Raw genomic sequence first — 15,481 nt, forward strand, 5'->3', positions numbered from 1 at the left:
TACTCAAATCTTGTCTCAAACTAAGGATAACTCTGTTCATTTCTGTCATCACTAGTTCCTGATGCTTGCTGTAAGAGATGAGTATTATTTATGATGAGGTGATTGCAGTGTGCTCCTTGACTGATTGTGTGCAACCCATGGATTGTTGCCATCAGTCACTGGTATGCCTGGCCCAAATTTAATTGATAATAGGTCCAATGATGCCTAGTGTAAAACCACTAGCTCTTCACCCCTTCTGTTCTCTCTTGCTGTGAAAGTCTCACAATAGTACGTAGATCAGCGTCTAACGGGATCAGGTGGTCACGCTCGCTGACTTGGTTGATGCATGTCATCGTATCCCAATTACATAGATTGATGCTCATGATGTCAATCACTGGATTGTCTGGTCCAGACTGGATTATTTACAGACCACCGTCATATGGCTTGGATATTGCTGAGTACGGCGTTAAACAACAAACAAACAAACAAACAAAACGAAGATCAGTGATCCACATATGACCATCAATACCAATCAACTACACTTGATGATCAAAAGAGTAATGCATTATATCTTACAAAGTTTCTGTGAATGATCCTGGCATTTGTCTCTTTGCAGCATGTAAAAGACGTCATTTTGGAATCCAACCCATTACTAGAAGCATTTGGAAATGCCAAGACTGTTCGCAACAACAATTCAAGTAGATTCGTAAGTTTCATCATCATGTCTCTGAATTGTATTTCTGATTGACTGCCTCTGTGGTCCAGTGAATAGAGATGACCACATTCCCTAGATTGGACATTTAACAGCTCTCCAAAGAGTATAGTGATGCATACTCGTCACTACAACGCTTTTTCCTTTTTAGTCTGTTCTTGTGCAATCATCATTTACTTGTGAATAGACTACCTGGTTGGAGAGCGGAAGGTGGGCGGTTCATTCCCCGGACCTGTCATACCAAAACACGCTAATAGATGGTTGTTGTTACCCTGCCTGCCGCTCAGCATTAAGATAAAGCCAGGACTGTCCGACTCAAAGCCAGTATACTGTATCTGCGTGGGGTATCCATGTTGAACTCAGTACTCTGGTTTCTTCGTGGGCTAGCTCTATAAAATATGCATTAGCCGCTCACCACGCTTTTCACATAGGGCCATCTAAAAGCTGATTGGGTGGACAACACACAAAAACAATCATGAGCACAATAGAACAATCTTGAGCACAATAGGAAAACAATCGTGAGCACAATAGAACAATCGTGAGCACAATAGAACAATTGTGAGCACATTATGAGAACAATTTTGAGCACAATAGGAGAACAATCTTGAGCACATAGAACCATCGTCAGCACAATAGGAGAACAATTGTCAGCACATAGGAGAACAATCTTGAGCACAATAGGAGCAGTCTGGTGATGCAGCCACGCACTGAATTTGTTCCGCTATATTAACACGACAGTGAATGTTTTATCATCTGTATAGTGAAGAACATACTGATCATGCTGATGTATGGTGATTCAATCTGATTTCAGGGCAAATATGTTGAAATCCAGTTCAGTCGAGGAGGTGAGCCCGATGGTGGGAAAATCTCCAACTTCCTGCTGGAAAAGGTTGGTGTGTTGGACCTGCTGGAACAGTTGCAATGATAAATATATAAAAGTTCAAGAAATAGCCTCCTGTAGTCAATATTTACAGTGTTTTAAGATTAAGATGATATTGAATTGAATTGAATTTAAATTTTGAAAATTTTTGCATTGGGGAAAAATATTCAAAACTCAATGTCTGAGTGAATAATGCACACACCCCTCTTCCATGTCTACACAACTTTTGTGGGAAGAAGTGAGCTCAAGAAAATATGGTAGACGCAACTACATCCACCATTACTCTCTATGCCTGTCATCTGTAAGTAATTGCAATGGTCCTAGTCACTAATAAACTGCACATGTTGATCATACAATATTTATGCCTTCTATTCCTTCATTTCCTCGCAGTCTCGAGTAGTTTCCCAAAACCCAAGTGAGCGAGGATTTCATATATTCTATCAGCTATGTGCTGGGGCCACAGCTCAGCTCAAAGGTAAGATGGGCTGACAAATATCCACGTCTTCTTCATATGCATGATTTCAGATTTAGAATTGTGTACAGCATTCATATGTTTTTAATGGACATGAATATACTCAACAGCTGACTATGAAACACTAAGAGGAATGTATTGTCTATATTGCCATGAATGAGTGAGGGGGATGAAAATCCCTGCCATACATAGTCAAGCCACTATATCATTTTATATTGCAGAAAATTGCTAATACTTAGTTTAATTCACTTTCATTTGTAGCCTTGGTAACTGTAATTTGTGATTGTAGGAAAAAACACAAACAGAAAAAATAATTTTTGAAAAATCTGTTAATCACCAAAAGACAGATTCATGGTACTTGAAGGAAATAGTTCATTTCTCTATTTTTTGCACTGTCACGTCCTTATTACATAACATGCATTTCACTCCACTTCATAGATTACGGGTAACCTATCAGTGTTCAGAAATGTGTATAGATATTGCCTCAAAGTTTATTTACGTTGTCCTTACAGACAGCCCAGTCTCTTGTCATGCTCAGTTGCGTGAGCAAGGTAATTGACTCAAGGCATCTAGTGAGCCCTAGCAGGCCTTGTTAGACAACAGGGAAGAAGCCAGAGATTAGTGCCCCTTTAAAAACCATTGCCTAAATTATGTACAAAGTTATGGACCAACACAGACACGTTAAGGACATACATGGAACTGGCTTCATCTGTCTTGTATTTCATCAAAATGAAAAGATGATTTTGTCGGATGGAAAATTTGTATATGTCATAACACCACCCACACGCACTTGAATCATGTTCGCCATTGTCAGTATGTACTGTTTTCCTTGAAGCAAGAATACTTCGTTATTATTTAGGTACATTTTTGTGACTGAAGTTTGTGTGTTGCAGACAACTTAGGTATAACAAGTCCCGACTACTACTACTACTTGAACCAGAGTGGCACCTACAAGGTGGACGGCATGGACGACGTCCAGGAGTTCCAGGACACTCTGGTACATGGCTTTCACTTCTCTACATGTAGCCCAGGGGCATTCTGGGTTAGAATTGGTCCCCAGCTACCTATGCTGGTCTTAAAAGGCAACTTACTTAAGGCTTTGCTTCGACATTAAGCTCACAAGCAGTGATAGAAGTAGCATACTGTTCAAAGCCGTATTTAACTCACTCACTCACTCACTCACTCACTCACTCACTCACTCACTCACTCACTCACTCACTCACTCACTTACTCAAGAAAGAAAGAAAGAAAGAGGTGACCAAATGGATTAGATGGTCAGATTCAGTGACTTGGTTGATTACAAGTCATTGTACCCCAATGACGTGGATCATTGCTAACCCATCACTGAAATATCCGATCCAGACCCAATTATTTACAAACTGCTGTCATGTAGCTAGAATATTGCTGAATGTGGCAACTACAAACAAACAAACAAACTAATCCTCTACTCGTTTTGCAGCAAAAGACACTATGGGTAATACAGAGAATACACAGAATTACAGATTTTCTGAACCAAATTAATAAATTCTGTCAGTCAGAAGTGAGCCTTGCAAGTTAATTTCACATGTTTTCCCTTGATCCTCCAGCGAGCTATGCAGGTGATTGGTATTCCTGAAGACGTACAGAACGACGTTCTCTCCATTGTGGCTGGCATTCTACATCTAGGCAACATCAGCTTCCAAGAGGAAGGCAACTATGCCGGCATAGCCAATGATGATTGTAAGTTAGAGTGTGTGTTGGGTTTAGGGTTACAGCTGACCTGGCCTGTAAGTGTTGACTTGTTAGTTGTCCTCATACATCCACAAGTGTTTGTCTTGTTTTGAATTTTGCAAAATTTAGGGTAGATTAATCCTTTTAAAGAGAATAAGAAAGGCTGTAGTCAAATTGAAAAAAGGAGGAAAAGTATTTTTAATTGATATTCCAAATCCTAGTGTGTTTTACTGACCCATGAAGACCCTGGATAGAATAGGTTTTCAGCGATGTTTGTCGTCAGAGGCGACTAACGGGACCGGGTGGTCAGGCTCGCTGACTTGGTTGATGCATGTGGATGCATGTCATCATGTCCCAATTGTGTGGCTCGATGCTCGTTATGTCAATCATAGTGGTCTTGACTCGATTATATACAGAATGAGGTCATATTGGTGGAATATTGCTGAGTGCGGCGTTACACAATAAACACACAAAAATACTATGAGTAAATAGTCAAATGGGCAGTAGTTTGGGCAGATAGTAATCATGTCTTTGCTAATCAATTTTCAGTCCTGGCTTTCCCGGCTTTTCTACTGGGCATTGATGGCGAGCTACTTCGCACCAAGCTGACCGGGCGTGTCATGGACAGCAAATGGGGAGGCAAGACGGAGAGTATTGAAATGAAACTTAACAAGGAACAGGCCGAGTTCACCAGAGATGCTCTTGCCAAGGCCATCTACACACGTGTTTTCGACTATCTGGTAGCGGTGAGTAAACACATGACTTATGTAACCTGGTCATGCATGTCATGCCACATGGCAGCAAAAGGCACCTCATGTCCTAACTCTATATAGTCAGCCTCAAGGATGTCATTGTATCCCATTTGCATAGATCGATGCCCCTAATGTCAATCACTGGATTGTCTGGTCCAGACCCTATTATTTACAGACCACCGTCATATAGCTGGACTATTGCTGTGTGCAGCGTTAAACAGCAGACAAACAAACAAACACAAGCTTTACATTGTTGTGGTGACCTGTCATTTCTCACTGTTTCAGTCGGTCAACTGTGCTATGCAGAAGGAGACAGAGGAAGTCAACATTGGGATTCTTGATATATACGGGTTCGAAATCTTTGCCAAGAATGGATTTGAGCAGTTCTGTATAAACTATGTCAACGAGAAACTACAGCAGATCTTCATAGAGCTCACCCTGAAGGCAGAGCAGGTACAGCATTTGCCAATCCCAGTTCTTCTTGGGGTCTTAGTGTATGGTGGAAGAAGTGTGTCATGTCTGCTCAGTTCATGAAAAGAGCACATTTCATGACCAACGATAGAGTTGATGTTTCCTCACTTATCTAATCTTAGTTGTTCTGGTAGATGGATGTTTTATTATGGCAAGTTTGATGCAGAAAGGGAAACACTCCGAAAACATTCAGTATTGTACTACAGTTTCAGTTTGGGTAGTTGGCCCGAGAAGACTGCTGGTTATAGTGTCTGCTTCAAGGTTTGATTCCTCACTATCATCCTTTGATGCCATTGTCGATGTCCCACACATAATACAATATGGCTCAAACTGGTGTAAACCTACAATATTCACCCATGTGAATGAAAATAGAAGTGACCATTCAAACATTATGCAGCAGATCAAGGGAGACAGTTCCACTGAATACCTTATCCATTATAGATCTACATGTGGCTTAAGTTTGTCCTCAATCCATACTACTACTACTACTACTACTACTACTACTACCACTACTACCACCAGTACTGCTACTACTACTACTACCACTACTACCACTACTACCACCAGTACTGCTACTACTACTATTGCTACTGCTACTGCTACTGCTACTGCTACTGCTACTGCTACTACTGAAGTACAATGTAGTACTACTCTATTGAACCTTTCTGTGATTTCCAGGAGGAATACGTACAGGAGGGCATCAAGTGGACAGCCATTGACTACTTCAACAACAAGATCGTGTGTGACGTGATCGAGTCCAAGAGTCCCCCAGGAATCATGTGTGTGGTGGATGACATCTGTGCCACCATGCATGCCGTGTCGGAGGGGGCTGATCAGAAACTGCTCATGGTGAGACTCATGTTCTGTGAAGTCTCGACCGATTTACCGTTTGATTCCTCATAACTGTCATTGACTTAGAAACTCTAGATTCCTTGATTCATCAAAGTAGAATCTGTCTACATGATAATATGACATGTTTTGTGTTGGAATGGAATCACTACATTGCTCATGTAGAACTCCGGGAGAGTACATACTGTTGTCTCGGTCTCTTGAAATTCCACTTGATGCAAGACCGCCTCCGTGGTCTAATGGTAGAGCGTCCGCCCGGTGAGTGGAAGGTCCGGGGTTCGATCCACGGCCGCGTCATACCAAAAGACGTTAAAAGATGGTACTTGTTGTTACCCTGTCTGGCGCTCGGCATTAAGGGGCTAAAACAAGGACTGGTCGGCTCGGAGGCAGTATACTGTGTCTGAGTAGGGTATTCATGTTAAACTGCGGCATAGGTATCTCAGTGAGCTGGCACTATAAATCGGCATCAGTCCGGACAAGTACAAGCAGCCACACAAACACATACACGAGCATGCACGTTGCTATATGAGTGCAATAATCTTGGACGCGACGTTAAACCCAATTTCACCTCACCTCACCTCCGCTTGATGTGAGTAGGTTGTAGCTAGTGTTGTCTATTTCAGAAACTGCAAGGTGCTGTAGGATCTCACGAGCACTATCAGGGATCTAACACAGGGTTCATCATACACCACTATGCTGGCAAGGTGAGGGGATGACCGTTGTTTACCTGTTCCAGTTGCAGCATTGATTTGTCATTTTGTCACCTTACACTTCGAGAAATAATGCTTTTTATATGACATTATATTGGATGTTAAAAATGAAAGAATATGACTCTACAGAATGGTACACAATGAGATATATAATATAATGGGTGTGAGGCTACAAATTAAGAGCCTTCTGAAGACCCTTGACCGCCTCCGTGGTCTAATGGTAGAGTGTCCGCCCGAGAGCGGAAGATCCGAGGTTCGATCCCCAGCCGCGTCATACCAAAAGACGTTCAAAGATGGTACTTGTTGTTACCCTGTCTTGCGCTCGGCATTAAGGGGCTAAAACAAGGACTGGTCGGCTCGGAGTCAGTATACTGTGTCTGAGTAGGGTATTCATGTTAAACTGCGGCATAGGTATCTCAGTGAGCTGGCACTATAAATCGGCATCAGTCCGGCCTAGTACAAGCAGCCACACACACACATACACGTGCATGCACGTCGCTATATAAGTGCAATAATCTTGGGCGCGACGTTAAACCCCATTTCACCTCACCTCTGAAGACCCTCCCTGTAAGTTTGGTCAAATTTAAACTTTAAAGCTTCAGTTGGTTTTCTCAAGCACATGCTTATGACAGATGTTACAGACTCCATACCTGACATATAACCCCGGAGAGTTTGTATGGCATCTAATTAGATTATATTGAAGGTCAAGGTTACTCTGTACTCTAGGCATTCAAACAGCATGTGTACAAGATAACTTAAGTATTAGTGATTGGAATTTGAAAAAAAACTTAGTGTACATGATAAAATTTCAAGCTCACTATGTCAAATTATGAGATGTGGTTGAAATGTCATGATCTTTCGGATTAATGCATGAAAAAGTCAAAGCTTTTTACAGTTAAGAAAAGTAACTAACTCTACACCAATCATATGTGTTGATTGTATCACATGACTTGTAAATAGTCTTAAATGCTAATGAAGTGGGATTTAAACGTTACATTCTTTTGTTTCAGGTGTCCTACGAGGCAGAAGGATTTTGTGAAAGGAATCGTGATGTTTTATTCACTGATCTCATTCAGCTGATGCAGTCAAGTCAAAAGTAAGGACACTATTGTGTATCTAGGTTTGTCAGCACCATACCCATGCTTGTGGGTTTCACCAAAGTGTTTAATGTATAAGACCTGCATCACTCCCTTGGGCTTCTGCCTTTCTTCATACATTAAGCTTGCATGCCATAATATGACTGGAATAATGTTTAAAGCAGGGGGCACGGGTGGCCCAGTCGTCTAAGGTGCCACAATTCGCTGTCCAGAGTTGCGTCCCTTGGGCACGCCAGAAACCTATGATTGTGGGTGCGAATCCCGGTTCGCCCCCATTATGTTTCTAAGTTTGTCAGCATCATACCCATGCTCGTGGGTTTCACCGAACTGGTAAACGTACGAGACCTGCATCACCTCGGGCTTTCCTCCCACATTAAGCTGACACCCCGCGATATAACAGGAATACTGGTAAAAGCGGTGTTAAACCCAACTCACTCACTCACTCACTATTATTTTACCAACAATGTGTGTGCTATTGGTGTTTTTCAGTGCATTTATTGCAAGTCTATTTCCTGAGAATGTCAGTTCCCAAACCAAGAGTCGTCCTACCACAGCCAGCAGCAAGATCCGAGTGAGTTTGTTTGCCTATTTATACATTCTTGGTTCAACATTTCATCAGTGAGAAAGTCAAAGCAAATCAGAAAAATAATTTCAAAAACTAAAATTTGTGCAAGGAATTGTTTCTGTCCAGTTTTCAAATGTGAAAATGTCTAAATGTATGTCAGACAGCAAGGCTGTAGATAGCATATTTCCAAACAGTGTTAAGCCTCATCTCATGTTTAGTTGTTTATCTCATATTTTTATCTCCACAGACTCAGGCCAATAAACTAGTGACAACATTAATGAAGTGTACGCCTCACTACATCCGATGTATCAAGCCAAACGAAACAAAGAAAGCCAGAGACTGGGAGGAAAGCAGGTCCGAATAGTTATCTCCCCTTAGTAGAGCATCTTCACCTTGAAGGAGTGTTTCAAATCTCTTGCATATGAATTAATTATGAGATAAATGTAATGTGTTTTCAATGTACAGCTCGGTTACTTTAGATTTAATTGAATTTGGAACTGAACTCTCAGCATGAGGTTTCAAATGTTAACTTCAGCATGGTGATGTGGCTCAAATCGGCTTTTATAATCAGAGGTCGTTATTGTGATTTGATTCCTCTGATTGACCAATCAGAATCAATGATTTTCTAAATTCATGGTAGAATAAAGATAAATGCGTGCCGTGAGATGGCCCAGTGGTGATGGTGATAGCATTATTCTATGTTGCTCTGTTTGATTCTCCGCAGGAGTAAGTGATGTAAACTGCTATCTCTGCGGTATTATCAAACCATGCAGTTTCCTATCCTCCATCAGTTCTCTCAAAAGTATTCTGAAACTTTTAGTCAACATGTCCTTAAGAAATAATTAACATATGATTTAGAAGGTGCAGCTGTCAACATTACTACACATGGATAAAAAACATGTGCTTTGTCTTTCATTGCCACCTATGTGTTTGGGTCTGATGTGGGATTATTGTCTTCCAGAGTTAAACATCAAGTGGAATACCTGGGCTTAAAGGAAAACATCCGGGTCCGAAGAGCTGGCTTTGCCTTCAGGAGAGAGTTCCCCAAATTCATCAAGAGGTGGGTTCATGCATTTACAACTGTTTGTGGGAGAATTAGAAATTAGAACAGGCATACATGAACACTTTGCCTAGTTGAGGGACAAGAAATCAGAGAGAGAATCAAAGACATTGTTGTCCATAAGAGCTGTTCATAGAGGGTATGGGTGGCCAAGTCATCTAAGGCACCACAGTTTATCTTGGAAGGCAAGAGTGCCTGAAAGTGTTATCCCAAAAATAACATTTGTTACATTTGACCATTTTCTAAATGGCTTTTGTGTGTTCATAGCTTTCGGCCATGGAAGCTGTGCCACTTTACACTTGTCATCTAGACTACCAATTGTCAGACTTTCATTTTTGTGGAAGCCTCGGAGGCTGAGTGGGTTAGATTGCTGACTTTGTGTGCTGGCGATTTGGTGCCTCACTCAGACAGTGTGGGTTCGAATCCTAGACGCGACTCAACCCAAAAAAGTATGAGAATCTGTACTCTACTCAGAAAGTGTTGTCCCTAATATAACATTTGTTACAAGAGTGCCTGAGTCATCTAAAGTACAACTGTTAACTTGGAATTGCAGCACTTAGGCAGACCATAATCTATGATCATGTGATTCACAGGTTCATGTAATTATGTTTCTTTGTTTGTCTGAATCATACATGTTCTGACTTAAATTACTCTCTCTCTCTCTCTCTCTCTCTCACTCTCTCTCTCTCTCTCTCACTCACTCACTCACTCACTCACTCACTCACTCACTCACTCACTCACTCACTCACTGTTGCATTCTTCAGATACAACATCCTGACACCGGAGACCTACCCGTCATGGCGAGGAGATCCACGTCAGGGCATCACACACCTCATGAACTCCGTCAACATGGACCGAGACCAGTTTCAGATGGGGAAGACTAAAGTGTTCATCAAAAACCCAGAATCGGTCAGTTTGGTTTGTTCACTGTTCAAAACTCGTAGGAACTCCAGGTTAGAATGGGTCCACAGCAACCCTTGCTGGTCATAAGAGGGGACTAAATGGATCGGGTGGTTGGTGACTTTTTGATGGCATGTCATCGTACCCTCACAGCGTGGATTGTTGTGCATAATATCAATCATTGGATTGTCTGGTCCAGACTCCATTATTTACAGGCTGCTGTCATTTACCTGGAATATTGCTGAGTGCAGCATTAAACAACACACACACTCTCACTTTTCAAATTATTAATGTATTGTGTTGCTAGGCAGATATCATTTTTTGCATGAATGTGGAAGGCAGCGTAGTGACAAGTTTTTATTTTTTAATAATAAAGAAAGGATAATAAGTTCTCAGTTTAATATTGATCTGACAGAGTTGGGTCTGTGCGAGAAAAACAAATCATTTTAATTTTTTGTTGTTCATGTTGATGCATCATAACCAAAACTTTGAATTTGTCAAGCATCTGGTATTACAGATTTTTAGAGACTGGAAATTTATTATGGGTGGGCGAGCCGGTGTTATTGATGTTATTACTCTTATCATATTTGGCTGACAACCACCCCCCACCCCATTCCACACAACCCCGTAACCCCCACACCACCATCCCCACCCTCCAAAATACTGTATCATGTTTGCAGCTGTTCCAAATGTGATGAATGTCATAGCTACTACTGTGTTGCCAATGTTTGTAAGCACCACACTGACTAACTAACCCCCAGTTGTGTTGGTCTTCAGCTCTTTCTCCTGGAGGAGGTGAGAGAGAGGAAGTATGATAGCTTCGCCAGGGTTATTCAGAAAGCATACCGCAAACACTACGCCGTCAAACAGTATCTCAAACTCAGGGAAGAAGGTAAGCTTTCGGCATCTCTCGTCAAGTCACCTTGACAGCATCAGATAGAACATAGGCTCCTAATAGAACATGATCGTATATGTTTTAGCATGTTTGTGTTATTTATTTCGGAATCTTTTATGATACAGATATATCAGAGAGTTCTAAATGATTGTTACAACATGTTGCCGAATCACTCCTTATCAGTGTGCATAGACAAGGTCAACTGAAAAATATATCTAGGATATTTTCGATGAAGTCTTTGATAAAAATGCATCACGAATTTGATTAAAAAGAGGAGAAGCTAATTTAAGACCATATGAATGAAGGACGGGGTGTGATTGAGAAGTTCTGAGCCTCACAAAGAAGGAATTGAGTAATAATGAAATCTTCTGTTGTGGTCATTACATTCATAGGAGTATATCACAAAAACGTAAGTTATCTGAGGAAATCGTTTTGCCGTGACCAGTCAGTAAAATAAATGGTCTGTGACATTTGAACAGCTTGAGGAATGTGCAGAGGTTATGCCTCTATACGTCATGTAATGTTCACAACAGAAGATGTTGCCTATTACACACTTCCTTCTGTGGGGAGCTCAGAACTCATCAATCAACCCTTTTATAAATTCGCCCCATAAATGTTCGTTGTATTGATGCTGCTGTACCCATGGTAATTTTTAGTTTCTGATTATGAGAATTGTTTTGTTGACTAATATAGTGATCAGGAACACTCTAGTAAGAGGAACGTGTATTGCATGGCTGGAAGCCCCCTTGTCAATAACATTGTCAAGTTTTTATTTAATACGTTATTATGTACGAAATGTTTTGTGTGTGTGCATTTTGTAATAGATGTGAATGTTTTCTTTTCTTTTAGCGTCTGATATTGTATTGAACAAGAAGGAGAGACGAAGGTACAGTCTCAACAGGAACTTTGTCGGGGACTACATTGGACTCGAGGACTCCCCTGAACTACGGGCCCTGGTTGGCAAGCGAGAGAGAATAGAATTTGCTCACCAAGTATTGAAGTATGATAGAAGGTTTAAGGTATGTGATATAGGTTGTTGAATGACTTGGTTGTGTTGGCACAAGAAAAGATCGTGATCCTTCACGGATATCTCTGGTTTGTAACACAATGGGATTGGTTCTGGAATCATGTTTACATTCCTTGACTCTTGGACCTTATCACCTCTGGACACATCAGTCTGCTGAATCTGATAACTGCATACAAAATTTTGAATTTGTATTATTAGCAAGCCTTTTCATATCCTTCAATTGGTAATAAGAGCAAAATGTGTATTTAAACAGAAAATAGAATGTTGTTCAGTTCAAAAGGATAACCGTGAAGATCCATACTTGACTATGACTATGCTTGTTGTAAAAGTGACTAGCGGGATTGGGTGGTCAGACTTACTGACTTGGTTAATGCATGTCATCGATCCCAATTGTGTAGATCGATGCTGAGTGTGGCGTAACACAACAAGACAAACATACAATTCAAGTGGAACCCTCTAAGATGTTCAATGTACAGGGAAAATCCGCTTTTGAGCAAACCAGTTTCCTTTTCTCTCTCACCTTTAAGAATTCAATATGTGAAAAGTTACAGCACATAATATCAAGATTTCCAAATGTGTTTCAGAGTGTGAAGAGAGACCTGCTTCTCACCACCAAGAACTTGTACCTGATAGGGTTAGAAACAGTGAGTGGCATTTAAGGACACATTTAACTGCTTCTGTGTTAATTTTGCATCTTTTAAAAAATAACAGTAAGAAATTATGTTTTGTTTGCTGTTTTTACGATGTGCCAAGTGATTGATGTGATAATCATGCCCTGTTAGTCATCATGTCATAGTATAAATCCAGACTTGATTATTTACTGGCTGCCTCATATAACTGGAATATTGCTGACTGCAGCATTAAGCAACAAACAAACAAAGATACATGCAAAACATGTAAAACATCTTATATTTAGTGGTCTTCAGTTTCTTCCAAGAGCCAAGCTTAAGATATGCCACAGTTTGATATAATGGCATTCAAAGGATCTTGGCCCTGTTTAAAAAATGTTCTCAGCACTTTATTTATCTAAAATCTGTGTTAATAAAACCATAGCTCTTAAGTCGCTTTGTAGAACCAGGCCTTGAAAATGAAATGATAATGCTGAATATTGTCACCATTCTGTTGCTTAGGTAACAAATGGGCCAGACACCAGTGATTGTGTAAGGCGTGGCAATTAGCTATGCAGAGTTGTGTCTCTTGGGAACACCAGAACAATAACACTATAGGTTCAAATCCTGGTTCATCCCAAACATGTTTCTAGGCTTGTCAGCACCATACCATGTCTTATGGGTTTGACTCAAGTGACACGCGTCTTAGACCTGCATCACTTTGGGCTTTCATCCCACATTTACCTGGCATGCCATGATATTACTCGAAGTGTTGTTAAGCCCAACTTTTAGACTCTCACTAAGTGACAAATGGATACAGCATGGCACACCACCTACCTGTCTCTGTGCTTCAGGTGAAGAAGGGGCCAGACAAGGGGAGGAAGGTGTTGGTGAAGAAGCGAGAACTGCCGATAGAAGCAATCTCCGGGGTATCTCTCAGGTAAGGAGGACGCCTGTCCACATCTCCTTATGGGGAGTTTTTGCATTAGATGGAAGTACTGAAGTGTATAGTGTTTTGAGAATTGTAAATTACTTCAAGGGTCGTTTAGTAGGGACCAATAGGCCTATTGTGTTTCATGCTGTTTAAGCAATCTCTGTCATTTGACACTAGTCATCACTAGAAGTACAGGAAAGCTAACTGACATGTAACCGAGAACAACTAGAGTATATCATCACAGCTTAAATTTATTTGACATACTTGTTACCTTACTATGTTTGACCGACAGAAAAAAGGACGTAAATACCGCAGTTTGTGACTGACTTCTATATGAATAAAATGTATTGAGTCGGAGCTCTGTTATCTCTATACCAAAGACTTAGGAGGATCATGTATGGTGCTACAATTTTCTGTGCAGAGTTGTGTCCCTTATGTGTGCCAGAATCTTATGTTAGTGGGTTTGAATCCCAGATTCACTGTGGTATGATTCATCGTTTGTCATCCCCATTCCATGCTAGTGGTTTGGTGGCAAGTGTCTGGATTAGTTGAGATGTGTTGACGTGTTGTTCTCTTACAGCACGATGCAGGACGACTTCTTCATCCTCCACATCCAGGGGGACTACAGCAGCCTGTTGGAGTCAGTGTTCAAGACAGAGTTCCTCACCGTTCTCTCCAAGCGATACAAGGACAAAACTAGCAGAGCCCTGCAACCCCAGTTCAGTGACAGGTGAGGTCTTATCATTTATCACAGGGGAGGGATGTAGAACATTGGTGGCACATGGTCCTGTGTACACCACACAGGTCACAGATCTGGTGAAGTTAAGTAACGCTGGTTGTGGCGAGTAGTTGGATGGGTGAATGCATTCGGCATCTTGACTCCAGAGAGTTTCTAGTGCTTCGGTCCTGCCCAACACCGAAGCACATGTAACATGTGGGGTGTTTTCATTGGCTAGTGACTTTGTTCGAAAAAAAACCTCTGTTCACCGAGCAGGGTACCCGGGTAGAATGAGGTGGTAATGTGACTGTTAACCTTCTAGCATCTGATGGACAGCTTGGGTTCCCCAGGGAGCTGAGAATAAAAATCAAGTGCACACGGATGCACTGACAAGGGTAATGATGTAGATCTGTCATGGTCGAAGCGCACTTGAGCAGTTATAAATTGGAAAGTGCACGATACAAATTCATTATTTAATTTTTCCTGTTTGAGTGTCCCCCCAAAGCAACCCTATGGAAGCATATAAGTGCCACAGTCTAAATTCTTTTTATCATTTATGAAGATAATACTTACATCTATGTATGTGATATTATAATTATACATATCGTATGATTGTTTGTTTGTAGTCTGGAGAACGTGTTGTGCTCTCCTCTCTTTATTACAGTTGTAGTGTGGTGTGTGTCATTCTCCAGTAACTTTGACACATTGAAATGAAGATTTACTTTATGCAATGTTTAGATAATACCTCAATAAAGACATGTCTAGGTAGAAAGTCAAACATATCGGTCATTATTAATTAAGCCAGAGGTTGTATATAACTGACCCGGAACTAGTGTCGATTAGAAAATAGTGTTACCTAGATGTAAATATCTTCTGCGTAGATGAAAGCATTATCTACATAGATTATAGTATCATCCATGTAAATGTAACATCATCATCGTAGATGAAAGTATCATCTACGTAGATGTAAGTATCCTCCACGTAGATGATACACTTCCATACCACCCAGCCCAAATTTGAGTCTGTTTTTTTTTATGACATTCTTCAAGGATGCATAACTTTCATAGCTTTTGTGTATCTTTCAACTAAAGCTAACACTTCAATATTAGAATAACCCAACCTGTGCAAAATCTTTTAAAGCT

The 15,481-nt window shown here is 40.8% G+C and overlaps 1 protein-coding gene across 2 annotated transcripts in view; it reads left to right on the forward strand.

Annotated features, from left to right (window-relative positions):
- LOC124136895 (unconventional myosin-Ie-like) overlaps positions 1–15,481 on the forward strand; it is a 61,320-nt gene that overhangs the window by 27,940 nt on the left and 17,899 nt on the right. For both annotated transcript variants that reach the window (XM_046502926.2, XM_046502927.2), the window contains exons 6-24: positions 596–685; positions 1,503–1,580; positions 1,962–2,046; positions 2,937–3,040; positions 3,630–3,762; positions 4,303–4,499; positions 4,791–4,958; positions 5,655–5,825; positions 6,449–6,529; positions 7,546–7,631; positions 8,122–8,203; positions 8,445–8,551; positions 9,159–9,257; positions 10,022–10,166; positions 10,935–11,049; positions 11,902–12,071; positions 12,664–12,723; positions 13,542–13,627; positions 14,202–14,351. In XM_046502926.2, coding sequence (XP_046358882.1) covers positions 596–685; positions 1,503–1,580; positions 1,962–2,046; positions 2,937–3,040; positions 3,630–3,762; positions 4,303–4,499; positions 4,791–4,958; positions 5,655–5,825; positions 6,449–6,529; positions 7,546–7,631; positions 8,122–8,203; positions 8,445–8,551; positions 9,159–9,257; positions 10,022–10,166; positions 10,935–11,049; positions 11,902–12,071; positions 12,664–12,723; positions 13,542–13,627; positions 14,202–14,351 — 2,207 coding nt within the window. The remainder of the gene's footprint in view (positions 1–595; positions 686–1,502; positions 1,581–1,961; positions 2,047–2,936; positions 3,041–3,629; positions 3,763–4,302; positions 4,500–4,790; positions 4,959–5,654; positions 5,826–6,448; positions 6,530–7,545; positions 7,632–8,121; positions 8,204–8,444; positions 8,552–9,158; positions 9,258–10,021; positions 10,167–10,934; positions 11,050–11,901; positions 12,072–12,663; positions 12,724–13,541; positions 13,628–14,201; positions 14,352–15,481) is intronic.

This window comes from Haliotis rufescens, unplaced genomic scaffold (assembly GCF_023055435.1).
Source record: "Haliotis rufescens isolate VD_foot unplaced genomic scaffold, xgHalRufe1.0.p SCAF_1, whole genome shotgun sequence".
In the NCBI taxonomy this organism is placed as follows: domain Eukaryota; kingdom Metazoa; phylum Mollusca; class Gastropoda; order Lepetellida; family Haliotidae; genus Haliotis; species Haliotis rufescens.